Source organism: Lacerta agilis, chromosome 1 (genome assembly GCF_009819535.1).
Source record: "Lacerta agilis isolate rLacAgi1 chromosome 1, rLacAgi1.pri, whole genome shotgun sequence".
NCBI classification, from domain to species: Eukaryota; Metazoa; Chordata; class Lepidosauria; order Squamata; family Lacertidae; genus Lacerta; species Lacerta agilis.
Window position 1 is genome coordinate 94,533,178 of NC_046312.1, and position 14,732 is coordinate 94,547,909.

The 14,732-nt window shown below is 40.1% G+C and overlaps 1 protein-coding gene across 2 annotated transcripts; it reads right to left on the reverse strand.

Annotated features, from left to right (window-relative positions):
- Positions 1-3,453: 3,453 nt before the first annotated feature.
- On the reverse strand, positions 3,454-11,109 carry MAP3K19 (mitogen-activated protein kinase kinase kinase 19). Of its 2 annotated transcripts, none has more exons than XM_033163894.1 (5): positions 10,939-11,109; positions 7,567-9,909; positions 6,506-6,646; positions 5,010-5,192; positions 3,454-3,792 (listed from the first exon to the last, which is right to left on the reverse strand). In XM_033163894.1, the coding sequence occupies exons 1-5, from the start codon at positions 10,954-10,956 to the stop codon at positions 3,781-3,783; spliced, it is 2,697 nt and encodes an 898-aa protein (XP_033019785.1). In that variant the 5' UTR covers positions 10,957-11,109; the 3' UTR covers positions 3,454-3,780. The 2 variants fall into 2 exon arrangements, with proteins under 2 accessions (XP_033019785.1, XP_033019777.1); XM_033163886.1 differs by having other exon boundaries at positions 4,495-5,192.
- Positions 11,110-14,732: the final 3,623 nt, after the last annotated feature.

A 14,732-nucleotide genomic window follows, 5' to 3' on the forward strand; every position in this document is an offset into this window, starting at 1 on the left:
TAGTATTTGCTTACAAGCCTGTAGCTTTGCCTTGGAATGCTTTTTACCCATTACTACATGAGGATGTAATGGATACATGTTACAAGACAGATAAATATCCTAATAAACATACAGCTCTTGTCTTACCTTTGTAGAAATCCATAAGTTGAATGAGGTTCTGTTCAGGTACTTATAATCAACCCTGTGTATTCTACAAACAACCATAGGATTGGTCAGTCCTCTTACTATAAATGCAAACGTCGTTATTTGAAGATTGAATGAGTGCTTCCTTTCATAGCCATTTTCTTGAATAAGAAACATGACCCTTCCAGATATAGTTGGTCTCACCAAAACCAGCATGGCCTGTAATGATTGGAGGTGTACTCTTAACATCTGGAGAGGCACACGTCCTCTAGATCTGTTCTGATAAAACTGCTGAAAAGATTTGAGCCTAGTCAAATTGCCACAAAAGTCTGTAAAATAGAAACTGCAGAAGTACCAAAGAACTCTAAAATTCTCTTAAAACCCAAACAACACAAGGGGCTGGTCTAAAGATGTGTACAATTAACTCTAGTTAATTTAAGATTTAAATAATAACTGAAAATACCATTGTTTGGTTTCTTAGATGTTTGCAATTTTTCTTCAATAAGTAATTGAAATCTACAGATCAAATATGTCAGGCTTAAGATATATCTTTTGGGGGCAGCAGTAGGTGATACGCACTTTTGGAAATAAACCGCTTTATCTGTCACATTTAGACCAACATGTATCCTAAAGCACTCTTAGTAGACCATGCCACACACATTCTAGTTCAACTTGAAAATTTCTCATTTTAATAAACAACTTTCAATATGCCCCCTCATTCAAAATATGCACACTTACGAAATCGATAAACTCAGCTGATGCAAAATAACTAAAATCATTGGGGGCTTATCCATGCCACAATGGCCCTCCAGCATGACAGGGAGAAAAATATAACTCGGGGAGATGACCATTGTGGCAGAGTAAAAGTTGAAAGTAAGTAATAATATTTGGTAGCATACATTGAATGTTTTATAGAATGCACCCAGCATCTGATGTGAACAAATTTTTAAAAAATGTGGTTTTGGGCTTTTTGTGCAAAGTGCTGTGATCTAAACCACTGAGCCTAGGGCTTGCTGATCAGAAGGTCGGCGGTTTGAATCCCCGCGACTGGGTGAGCTCCCGTTGCTTGATCCCTGCTCCTGCCAACCTAGCAGTTCGAAAGCACGTCAAGTGCAAGTAGATAAATAGGTACCGCTTTGGCGGGAAGGTAAACAGTGTTTCCGTGCACTGCTATGGTTCGCCAGAAGCAGCTTAGTCATGCTGGCCACATGACCCAGAAGCTGTACGCCGGCTCCCTCGGCCAGTAAAGCGAGATGAGCACCACAACTCCAGAGTCATCCGCTACTGGACCTAATGGTCAGGGGTCCCTTTACCACAAAATAAAAAGGTGCCCATGAGAAATGGGAAAATCTGAGTACTTCCGTTAAATCCATGAAATGAGCTCACTCCATATGGTTGCATTAAGAGAACTCTTGGTACAATCCTATCTATAAATGTCTACTCTGAAGCAAGTCCTATTGAATCCATGCTGCTTATTCTGCGATAAATATATGTGGAATTGCTGCCCCAGTCTTCGTGGACCTCGAGTCATGTTTCCCATTAGTGGTGCTATGCACTATGAGTTTACTGTCACTTGTTGAGTGGACTATCATGATAGCCATTGGCTGCAGGGATTAGTCAATGCTGCACTTTGAATTCTGGCATTTAAATTGCACTTAAATACCTCTGCCTTAGGTCTTAACAGATTCACTTCTACTCTCTGGTTTAATTTTAGATAGATATATAAACTCTTAAACTATGGCAATACTGTAGACCATTTATGAACTTAGAGTGTGAAGACTAGAGATTTTAACCAGATGGGCGGGGTATAAATTATAAAATTATTATCTAATACTACATCAATATCATTTGTGTATCTTTACATTCTGTTCTCCAAATATCCTTATGTAGAAAAACTTGAGCTCCCTGGGGGTTGCCTTTCAATGGCTTCCATTTAAGTTTGGGCAACTAACTGAAAAGTAACAATATGGGTGGGTATATTTTAGCTCAGGCTTCCTCAGCCTCGGCCCTCCAGATGTTTTGAGACTAAAATTCCCATCATCCCTGGCCACTGGTCCTGCTAGCTAGGGATCATGGGAGTTGTAGGCCAGAAACATCTGGAGGGCCGAGGTTGAGGAAGCCTGTTTTAGATGCTTTCTCCTCCTCTTCAGAAAACTTGCTTTCTCCTCTGGTCAAACCTCAGAAAGAAACTTAGACTCTTGGGCTAATTCCTTGCTCTCGAACAGCTACCTCTTCCTTAAATTTCCAGAGGGAAGGTAGCCATATATGTGCAGTTGGGCTTGAGGCTGAAAGTTCAAGAAAAATGTTTTCATAGGGCTTTATCAAGGGAAAAGAAATGTCGAAGTGAAATCCCCACTCCTATTTCCATAATGCAATATTGGTTTGAAGTACTGAATTAACCCTATTTAATCAGGAGAATGTGGGCATATGTTCATCTGCCTACATTACAGGTAAGATTATTAGGATAACCCAAGGTCATTATTTAAGAAAAAATTAGCTATGCACGTCAGGACATCTAAGGGGGGAGTAACTTGGGTAATATTGTTGATTATAGATATAGTGTAATTTAGTAAGGGGTTATACTGTTAAATCCTCTCAACCTTTCAAGTTAGGCTGAGAGACTGCTGAACCCAAGGTTAAGTTGTATTATGGATGAAAGCACATACATTGCCTGGAAGCAGGTATGTTTTCATTCTAGGATGCATGTTTACAACTTAAAATGGCTCTAAGTGGCCTATCTAGGGGTAGGAAATAACAATGATTATTGTCACTTGGTCATCCAGAGCCTAGGTTTATTTCCTCAGATTGAAATTAAATTCTTTTCTCTTTTTTGTGGGAAAAATAATAAAAGACAATGACTTACATTTCTGTTGTGAGAAGCAATATTCGAAATCTCTCATTTTATTCTTTTCTACTTTGATCAGAAAGGTGAATTGCATGATTATTAAGTTGAGCATTCATGTACCAATATTATTATTTTGGGTTGAATCCAGAATATTCCAAACACAAAAATAAGGGTTGACAGGAGGTAACTTTCACCAATGCTCTCTGCAGCTCCCCACACCATTTCAAATACTGCAAAGTTCCCCCAACCTTCTGCAGCAGATTTAGCGTGGGAGTAGGGGGGAAAGGAATTACTATTTTGCCATCCATTCATGGTGGTTGAATGACTAGCTGATTAATCACTGCCTGTTAAGATGAGCCTCCTTTTATGCAATTGCAGTCAGTCTGTCTCTTCTACTGAGCTGTCCGCACTTCACATTGTGTTGCATGGCTCCCAGGCTTTGAGTGGGGGGGAAGAGATGAATTGCTGGGATAGGAAAGCCAAAAGATGTCAAAATATCTGATTTTAATTTTAAAATGAGATTAAGTGTTCTACAGCCATAACATTTTGATACAAAGTTTGCCGTCCTGAAATTGCATCATGTCTATATTTGAAAATGAAAAACAGGAATTTACAACTGTGTATCTTTTACAGCTTTCATACCAATCACACTATGGCCTAGCCATTCTCAAACTGAAAGTTTAAATGTTAAATTTCCTTTAACCTTTTCAATAAGTAAGGGGGAAATCTGTCATCTGCTGAACCCTTTGCAAAGTTAATTAGGTTTTTAAACCATGAAGGGATGCTGCAGCAACTGTAGAGCAGTAGGTCGCTCATACTGGTCCCTGTTTGGAAAACAATAGAAAACAATAGATTAATTTATTGTGAGTAATTTATATGCTCCTGTCAGCAAGATAGATTTATTACTTGTATAGTAATAAATCCACTTTTGAAAAACTTGTCTATCTCATGGGACTAGGTGAGCATCAAAAAGTTGTGCTGGAGCTTTTATATTCTTTTTTAATGATTGAGGCTTCTTTCTGGTCATTTGACATTTTAAGGGTTTGATTCCTGACAGTTCTCAAATGCTTTTATGGCCTTTGCCTTGGACAAAAGGCTTTAGTTCTTATTAAAAGAAAGGGGGAAGCTAGAAAAGCATCTGCCTCTTCTCTTAAATAATGGTACCATCACCCCCAGACTGACAGTTTATAGGTTTCAGACACTGCTACAAAAAAGTTGCAGAACATACTCCTATCCACTTTTACAGGGAACAAATGTTCCCAGACATGTGGAAGGGGGATATTCAGCCTTTCCTTATTTCAAGCAGAACTCTTTCCCAACCACTATCTGCAGGTGCCAGAGATGGGACCTTGGACCTTTTCTTTGCCATCTACGTGTCACATAATAGACCTGGCGCAATTTCCCTTACCTTTTTAAGGAACTCATTGAACTAAACATTTTACTTAAGGAAAATATAATGATTAAAAGGATATCTCTGTAATATTTACAGATATTTAATATCTCTTTTAATATTAATAACTACTTACCTGGTCAAACACAGATGAACAAAATCTGCTGCTTTTCTCGAGCAATGGTTGGGTAAGGAAGGCATGATTCCCCTGTGAGCACCAATATAAAACATGGCTGCTATCCTATCCATGGAAGCCAGTGGTGGCTTTCCTGTGGCCATCTCAAATACAGTGCAGCCAATGCTCCAGATGTCTGATTTTCTTCCATAGCCAGATTCTTTTATCACTTCTGGTGCCATCCAATAAGGAGTGCCATGCACTGATTTAAGTGGTTCGCTGTGGGCATCAGTCAGACTTACATAGGCTAAGCGCTTTGCACATCCAAAGTCTATCAGCTTGATAACACCATTGGGCATCAGCATGACGTTGTTGCCTTTAATATCTCTGTGGACCACACAGTTTTCATGCAAGTATGCAACCCCTTGTAGAATCTGTTTTGTATATTTACAAAATACTATTTCAGGCAATGGCCCAAATCGATGAATAATACTTGAAATGGAACCACCTGGAACAAATTCCATGAAGATACTCACTATGTTGTCTTCTAAACTTGTTCCCAGGTACCCTACAATGTTGATGTGTGTTAGGTTTTTCAAAATATCAACTTCGTATTGCAGTTTCTGATATTCCTTCTCAGTCCCAATTTGGTCACAGGTACTCAGTGCTACTTGTTTCACAGCTATTAAATGTCCTTGGCTTGTAAGTCCACAATAAACCTAAAAATTAAAAATGCCTATTTTGGTATTGGAACTACAGATACATGTGCGCACACACATTTATATGTACAGTACTCAAACATGCTGTTATCATGCATCTGATTTAAATACAGTATAACTCATCCTGCTTAAATTATGTCTGCAGTTATATCTGGTATTCATTTAGTTCCATAGAAAATATGACAAGGTGGTGTACTACATAAAAACATAATACTACAATAATAGTAAAAACATCAATAACATATTAATGAAAATTGGTTGCCCCACAAAAAAAAATATTGTATTCCAAAGCCTGACATAATTGGCTTCTGGTATACTTTTCTGCTAAAGAAGAGACATGCCCAGTTCATACTTAAACCCTTCTGATCAAAAATATAATAATTCTCTGTGAGCATATAATAGTACTTCCATGAGCAAAAGAGGCACTTTCAAATCCTACCCACAATATTTAAAGCCCACCTCACTGGTGTTTGCCATGCAGGGCTTTTAGTGAGTGCCCTCATCTGAAAGCTATGAAGACATTGGCAGTAAATAACCCAAGGCCAACCTTTCTTCCATCATAAAATTCAGTGAGGCATAGACAGGCTTCATAGGTGGTCTTTCCATCTAAGCTCTGACCACACTCAGGCCTGCTTAATTCCCATGTTTGCTTTATAGGAGTTGTCGTTGCATAACTGAACACCCCTTTCTTCCCTGCGCACCTGCTAAATTTGTTATTGGGTTTCCCTCACCATCCTCCAAGCAGATTTGTGGTGAGTATAGGGTGTGTACAGTCTGGTGGAAGAGAGGAAGCAGTTCCATTCTCCAAATGTAAATTATTGCACTAACAGAATTAGGACACTGGAATACTGCCCACAGTGTCGTCTCCTACCTACCCTGGCAGACTCCTTCACAGTTCTCACCAATTTTGTGGTTCACCCAGAGGTTTGGATGGCTTCCCGAAATGTACAACTGCATTTGGAAGTCTGTTCATATAAGATTTTGTCCTATCTAGTCCCAAGATAACAAAGCCCACTTGATTTTCTTTAGAGAAAGTAAAGCAGTTTTAATCAGGGATGCAGTTGTGGTGGATTCACAACACCCACAATTGTACATTTTTTACTTTCTGCTTAGAAGCAGTATATTGCTGGGCTGATGGGAATTGTAGTCCAAAACATATGGAGGACACAATATTGGGTGTGTGTGCTTGTTTAGAAGGACTGGAATTGTAATTGGTATTGATCAAGGTTTATTGATGCTAAAATGTCCTTTGGGAGATTGTGAATACAGTTTGAGATAACAGGAGTGTTATATATACTCCCCATGTAACTTACTGTGCCATAGGCTCCTTTTCCAAGGATTTCACCTTTGGTCCACAGGATAGGTCCTTCACTAGCTACATTGTTTTCTGAAAATGTAATCACATTTAGAAATCTATTTTCTCTACTGGATTCCAGGAAATCTGGAGAAAAATCCTGTAAAAAGATGACAGAAGAGCAAATAAGAACACGCTGAATGAGAAATAGTGCAAAGAGAGGCTTGAGATCAGGGTCATTTATATAGCATGTTGAATAGACCTTATTTCTTTCCTGAGAAAGACAAAAACTCTTCTCACAGCAGTCTTGAGATAAAGATTACTGCTATTTAACTTGGTGGTTGGATCTACTGAGTGCTGTTAGCACTGAATATTTACACGGACCTTCACATATAGAGATGGTGTACCTCTGAATACCACATGCTGGAGGCAGCAGAGGAAAACCATTACCTTATTGGTGTGCTTGTCAAAGTATAGAGACATCTGGACTAGATGGGCATTGGTTTGATCCAGCAGCACAATTATTTAGTTCTGATTGCTATTTACAAATGTAAAGCTGAGGCTGTGAGGAAAGAATTGCCCAAGATGACCTGATGGATTTCTGAATGGTAAGAAATTGAGGCCTAGATCTCCAGGCACAACATATTCTAAATATTGAACTGGCATGCACTGTTCTATTGCTATTAAAGGTAAAGGGACCCCCGACTGTTAGGTCCAGTAGCGGACGACTCTGGGGTTGTGGCACTCATCTCACTTTACTGGATGGGGGAGCTGGCATACAGCTTCCGGGTCATGTGGCCAGCATGACTAAGCTGCTTCTGACAAACCAGAGCAGCGCACGGACATGCCATTTACCTTCCCGCCGGAGCAGTATCTATTTATCTACTTGCACTTTGACATGCTTTTGAACTGCTAGGTGGGCAGGAGCTGGGACCGAGCAATGGGAGCTCACCCCGTCACGGGGATTCAAACCACTGACCTTCTGATCGGCAAGCCCTAGGCTCTGTGGTTTAGACCACAGCGCCACCCATGTCCCACTTCTATTGCTATTAAAGATACATATATTACTTCAATAATTACCTTATAATTTCTAACACTTGCTGCACTGTTTCCTTTACTCTCAGTGTTTCCATTTTGTGCCACAGCATCTGCATTTTTTGTAGCTATTCCAGAACGGTTGCCATCTGCGCTATCGAGACAGAGCAGCTCAGATACTGAACAACAAAACGAGTCTTCAGTTATTTCTTCACTGCAGATCAGGGTGTTTTGATATTCCTGGGAAACAGAGTTTGCAGGAAGGCAAGTCGGTTCGGTTAATAAGACAACTTTTTCAACTTGTGGGCTTCGTGGAGGAGGTGAGTTTACTCTGTTTGGAAAACATAGTGCAGGGGGGTTCCTTTGATTATCATCACAGAACAAAACCTGATTTGCATCCAGATCCTCAAGGCAAGCAGTTGCTCCAATTTTCGCCTGCATTAAACTTTTGTTCTGTGTTGCATTTATATGTTCATTTGTATCTTTTGCATAGTTTAAGAAAGGAGCATATTCTGCATGAACTTTAACCTTCGGCCAAAGTAATTCCTGGACATTGATGACAAATGCTTTACTAATGAAAGCATCGCCAGTCTCTGAAGTGTGATCCAATGAGACTTCTTCAATAGTTGACAAATTTGAATTAGGAATGACTTCATTTTGTTGAGCAGGTAGAGTAAACTCAGTAGGAATTGGAAGCTGCTGATCATCATCTTCATGAAATGGTGCTGCACTCTTTATTTGCCCTTCTGTTTTAGGGTCAATCACACTTTCCTTCTGCTTCTGACAGCAACCCTCTAACCCAGATACCCCTCTTTGCCCCAAAACCTTCTCCTTCTGTTTAATGCCAAGGGAATTCTTGTGTGATTTGGGACATGTTTTCTTCTGGCCATTTTTTATTCTGCCACTCTTCTTTACACTGGGATGGTTATATTTATGTTTCATCGCAGTGCGCCTCCCAGCTGGAGCAGAGTGCACGTTCCTGCAGGAACTGTTTTCACAGCCATCAGGCTCCCTGGAATATGCTGGAGTTCCAAACATTTCATAAATGCCAGGGCCTTTGTCACTTGAATTTATTTCCTTGAACATGTCACTGTACTTCAGGTCTACGAAGTCTACGGAAGACTGTGCTTGTCTTACAGGAAAAGGAGTGATGGTTTCTCCTGAGCTAGGAAAATGTTTGGAATTGCTTGGAAGCATCTGCTTTGGGGGTTTCTGACTGCTTTGACCAAAGCGGCATTTCTCCTGCTGAAGGTGTTTCTTCTGAAGCTTTGAGGAAATCCCAGCCTTTGCATTAGACAATCCTAGTCCTTGAGAATGAGAAGTGGGATTCTTCACCTTGTTAGCGTGGTGTTGGATAGAACTCTTGCCCCAAAGAATAAAATCTTGAGGCATCTTGGTACACACACTAGCCTTTAAAGCCAAGGTCTTTCTGTTGCTGTTTACTTTACATTTTTCACTCCCTTTATGAGCAAATACATTGAAGCTGTGGCTTAAGTTAGTTGGCATGCTCTTTATTTGAGCAGAGTGTCTAGAGACATGGGAGTTCTGATCTGGTTCATGGCTAGATATTGTAATATGGCTAATGGGAGTTGCTTTCGTAATATTGCTTTCAGCAGCTTCAGACACAGTGACATTTTCCATCATTCCCAGGTTGATTGCTGTACAAATACTGCTTTCAGGTTGTTCAAGATCCATCAAAGTATTAGGAGTAGTAATCACTGAAGCATGTTCTTCTGTAACCTCACTTTGCAGACTTGAATCCATACCAGTATTTCCTGGTTCAATATTCATAGTATTTTTTGCACGTTCATTTGGATCTGGTTTCACCTCTGATGATTCTGATTTATTTGACTGTAGCTTAGGGCCGCCACTCCTCTTTGCAAAATATTCCCCCCAGTTCTTAGCTTTGAAACTATCTTGATGTCCCAAAGGAGAACATTCATATTTTTCTGCCATATGTACTACTTTGCTTTGGCTGAAGTAACCATCAGGATGGTCAAAACTACAGTCTTTGCTTTTAATACTTAAATTCTCAAAGGTTGCCAAAACCTGATGCATATCACCACTGCATACTTCATTTATTATATCTCCTCCATATTTGCTGCACTCAAACTGCAGTTCAGTTTCTTGGGCTTTAGAATATTGAAAGGTCATATGACAGTTATCCAGGGTGACTGAGTGTGGATCTCCAAGGACGGTGAAGCCATCTGTTATAATTTTGTGATTCTGGTCCTCAGACTGAGGGTCAGTATGCTTCGTAGGAATGGAATAGTGGTTCAAAATATTGGACAGATTATTACAATCAGCATTTTTCTTGACTTTGTCTTCTAAAGGAGGAAGCTGCACCATTCTTATAGGATGAAATGTCACTGGTGGTGACAGGTTGAGCTGGAAGTTTAGAAAAACCACCTATTAATGAATCAGTATTGTTTAGGAAGTTCTAAATTAGTTAAAGCATGGATACCACTCAATAAGAGTGGCTGGAGAAACACAGCCAGATGGGTGGGGTATATAATAATAATAATAATAATAATAATAATAATAATAATAATAATAATATAGTGCTATTACTCACTTTTACTTATTAAGCCTTGCATCAGACATATAGTTTAGAATGGAGTCGCCCATGTATACAGAGAGTGGAGAAGAGGGAGAAAGAGGGAGTGAGAGAGAGCAGAGGGTGACTCCATTATAAACTCTTTCTCTCTCTTCAACAATTTTTCTGCCTTCGTTTTATCCTTTAGTCTTAATATGTGAAAGCAAAGTGATATGGATTGGGTTCCAAAGGACTGAGCAGGATTGTGGCAAGAGTTTTGTACTACCTTTCTTTGTTTATTTCTTCCCATGTTCTTTTTTATGTTCTGCTAAGACTGGAAATTAACTGTATTTGTCTTATTGTTTGTCTTACATATTATAATTTTGCTAGAACATCATTAGCCAAAACTTTGCATTGTGAATTGACCTGACTTTTGTCTTCTTTGCCAGCCATCTGTCATTAACCAAATATAGGGTTGCTGTCTCCTGCAGCATTATCTTAATCTGCAGCTTAATATTTGGGTGGTTATACCATAGACAAGTTATTGATCTATCTTGCCTGCTGCTGATTCATCCTAACAGATAGAGGTTCTTGATAGGCCATAAACTTTCATTGAATCTAGCCCTTTAGAGATGCAAAAGCATGTCTCCACCATCACACTATGCTCACACTATTTTCTCAGTCACTTTTATGAGGAGAGGAAGTGAGACAGGAAATTATTAAGTATAGGAAATTAGCCTATTCCATTCTCTTGAGATAACTGTCACAATATTGCTAATTAAAAAAAAGAAAACACTGACTTTGGAACTTTCTTCCAATTAGATGATTAAAATAATTGGCTAAATAAAGAGAAAAATAGAATAAAATGTATGCTTACTTACAAAAGTATTTGAAGTCATCTGGCTCTCTTACTTGTATTAACTGTGTCTGGGGCATCATCCGCACTCTGTCTGCAGATGACATCTGTTTTCCCTACATATGGTGATCAATTACACAAAGAGCTTTCTAATTACTATGGTTACCCAGAGCAGTGCATCCACCCCTTTCCAGAGCAAAGCTAGTAACCCTACAGTGTCATTTAATTGTATGATTACATGAAAGGAGGTTGCAGATTACGGGTGGTAACAATTATTCTTAATTAAAAAAAACTTTAAAATTATAAAACAATATGCTGGGGGCACTCATTAGGAGTGTATGCTGATGACACCCACATCTATTTCTCTGTAACAGCTGAATCAGAAAAGGTCATAAATGTGATCTACTGAATTAAACTCATCTTTAAGATTTTCTGAGGATATCCTGCTGTTTATTACATGAGCAACAGATTGTCCTTTGATGACCATATTAAAGTTGGTCTTCTAAGCTCTAAGCTCACCCTCTAGAATGCACTTCCTTGGGCGAAGGAAGTAATAACTTTCACCCACTCCTTAAAAGCTTTTTATGTTTACCCACACTTTACTGGACTTCGACTCTTAATATTGTTTTGTACACTGTTCAGTTTTATATAGTTATATAGATTTGTTTTTATCTTTTCGATCTAGTTTTTGGAGGTTTTATTGAATGTCATTTTTTTTTAGTCTATGGTAAACCACTTGGACACTTTTATTAAGTGGAAACTGTGTAAAGTTGATTTGGTCACACCTCCTCTGAAAGAGCAGGTACCGTATGTAGCTTAGAGGTACTTCTTGGATCCATTGGTGTTGCTTGAGGCTTAAATGCCCTTGGTGGCACAGAGTGCCTACCATCAGCTTCAGCTGGTGGCCCAGCTATGCTCCTATCAGGACAGTGATAGCCTAACTTCTGTTGTCCATGTTCTTGTAACCTTTAGGTTAGATTATTTTCTACATACCTTTGATAATGGCTTGCCAACTTAAGCTGCTGCAGAACACAGCAGCCAGGCTGGTCAGCAGGGCAAAATAGTCTAAGAGTACCACATCAATCCTGGGCCTGACTGCACTGGCTACTAATTCATTTCTGGGAGCAATTCAAAGTGCTGGTTTTGACCTATAAAGCTTTATGTAGCTCAGGACCCCAATACCTCAGAGACTGCCTTCCCCACCCCCCATATGAACCAACCTTGACCCTGTGATCATCATCTGATGTCCTTCTTCTTGTGCCCCCTCCATGGGAGGTCCAGAGGGTGGTAACATGAGAATGGGCTAGTGGTGTCTCCCCATTTGTGCAAGGCTCTCTCCGGGGAAGATTGCCTGGTGCCAAACTTACATATCTTAGGCGCCATGCAAAAACACTGCTTTTTCACCAGGACTTTAACTTTTCTATGGCCTTTTTGCATGAGTGGGATGCTTTAATTAAGCTTTATAAAAATAGAATGTTAAAATATTTATCTAATGCTGTCTTTAATGCATGCATGTGTTTGTTTCTTTAAAATATAAAATAATAAACTATAAACAAATGTTGCTTAAATTGTCTGCAAAAGTCTAGGGTAGCAAATCCAGTGCTGTAACTTGTGCTTTCAAATATTTTTTCCATCTATCTTCTAAGCCAGTAGTCTTTAACTTGTCAAGAGCAAGGACTTACTCAAGATTCACACCTGGCACAACAACATGGACTTGCATCCATGAGCCCCATGAACAGAAGAGGGAAGAGAGGAGCTTTGTGATGAAGAATGAAGTCCATATATCCAGAGTGAAGGTTAAAAGGACAGAGCCCATTCATCTGGTGGTGGAGAGCAATATGAGGAAGAAAGAATTATGTTAAAGTATGCTTGTCTTCCACTCATTCATAAATCCCTGCCACTAACTGATGCATAATATGAATTTAGCCAACACTGATTATTCTTATACAAATTGGACTCCCAATTGTGTCATTAACAGAAAAAGTGCAAAATTAAATTAGCTAATACCACTGCAGTAAAATGTGCTCATATCATCTGCAACCCACTGAACTTCATATGCGAAAAAGAGAAAAAAAAATAATAATGAAGTACCGGTAACACTGTGATTCTGGCTTACCTGCAATTTGCTTCTCCCAACAACGATACTCCAAGCATGTTAGCTTATAGTTCCCCAGGTGTATAGGACTTCCAGTGTTCTGGCCTTGACTGCAGAGCCCACTGAATGATTTCTGCTTCAGTCTCCCTACCCCCATCCCATGTACAGAGCTACATTCAGACTGTTTAGTTTACAGGCTGTCGCCAAGGCAACTCTCCTTGGGGCATTTTGTATGGGGAATTGCCAGTCAAGCAGACTCAGCTGGCTGGGAAAACAAATGTAAGAAACCCACATCTCCAACTGATTTGCTCCACCAGCGCAAACACTCTCTGGGTTGGAGCCAAAGTAAACTACATTTTTTTTTTGTTGCAGCACTTCAGAAGTGCACCACGCTCATCTCACTCTCTGTTCTTCTCATTTTACAAATGACAATCAAATGCTGAAATGCGGCAGCAAAGGACCACCCAGGTCCCAGGAAATTTGTCAGGGCGGGGATTGGTGTAAGGTAAACCTCATTTCACACGCTAGCAAGGTTATGCTTAAAATTCTACAAGGCAGGCTTAAGCAGTACGTGGACCGAGAACTCCCAGAAGTGCAAGCTGGATTTCGAAGGGGCAGAGGAACCAGAGACCAAATTGCAAACATGCGCTGGATTATGGAGAAAGCTAGAGAGTTCCAGAAAAACATCTACTTCTGCTTCATTGACTACGCAAAAGCATTTGACTGTGTCGACCACAGCAAACTATGGAAAGTTCTTAAAGAAATGGGAGTGCCTGATCACCTCATCCGTCTCCTGAGAAATCTGTATGTGGGACAAGAAGCTACAGTTAGAACTGGATATGGAATAACTGATTGGTTCAAAATGGGGAAAGGAGTACGACAAGGCTGTATATTGTCTCCCTGCTTATTTAACTTATATGCAGAATTCATCATGCGAAAGGCTGGGCTGGATGAATCCCAAACCGGAATTAAGATTGCCGGAAAAAATATCAACAACCTCAGATATGCTGATGATACAACCTTGATGGCAGAAAGTGAGGAGGAATTGAAGAACCTTTTAATGAGGGTAAAAGAGGAGAGCGCAAAATATGGTCTGAAGCTCAACATCAAAAAAACTAAGATCATGGCCACTGGTCCCATCACCTCCTGGCAAATAGAAGGGGAAGAAATGGAGGCAGTGAGAGATTTCACTTTCTTGGGTTCCATGATCACTGCAGATGGTGACAGCAGTCACAAAATTAGAAGACGCCTGCTTCTTGGGAGAAAAGCAATGACAAACCTAGACAGCATCTTAAAAAGCAAAGACATCACCTTGCCAACAAAGGTCCGTATAGTTAAAGCTATGGTTTTCCCAGTAGTAATGTACGGAAGTGAGAGCTGGACCATCAAGAAGGCTGATCGCCGAAGAATTGATGCTTTTGAATTATGGTGCTGGAGGAGACTCTTGAGAGTCCCATGGACTGCAAGAAGATCAAACCTATCCATTCTCAAGGAAATCGGCCCTGAGTGCTCACTAGAAGGGCAGATCCTGAAGTTGAGGCTCCAGTACTTTGGCCACCTCATGAGAAGAGAAGACTCCCTAGAAAAGACCCTGATGTTGGGAAAGATGGAGGGCACAAGGAGAAGGGGATGACAGAGGATGAGATGGTTGGACAGTGTTCTCGAAGCTACTAACGTGAGTCTGGCCAAACTGCGGGAGGCAGTGAAGGATAGGCGTGCCTGGC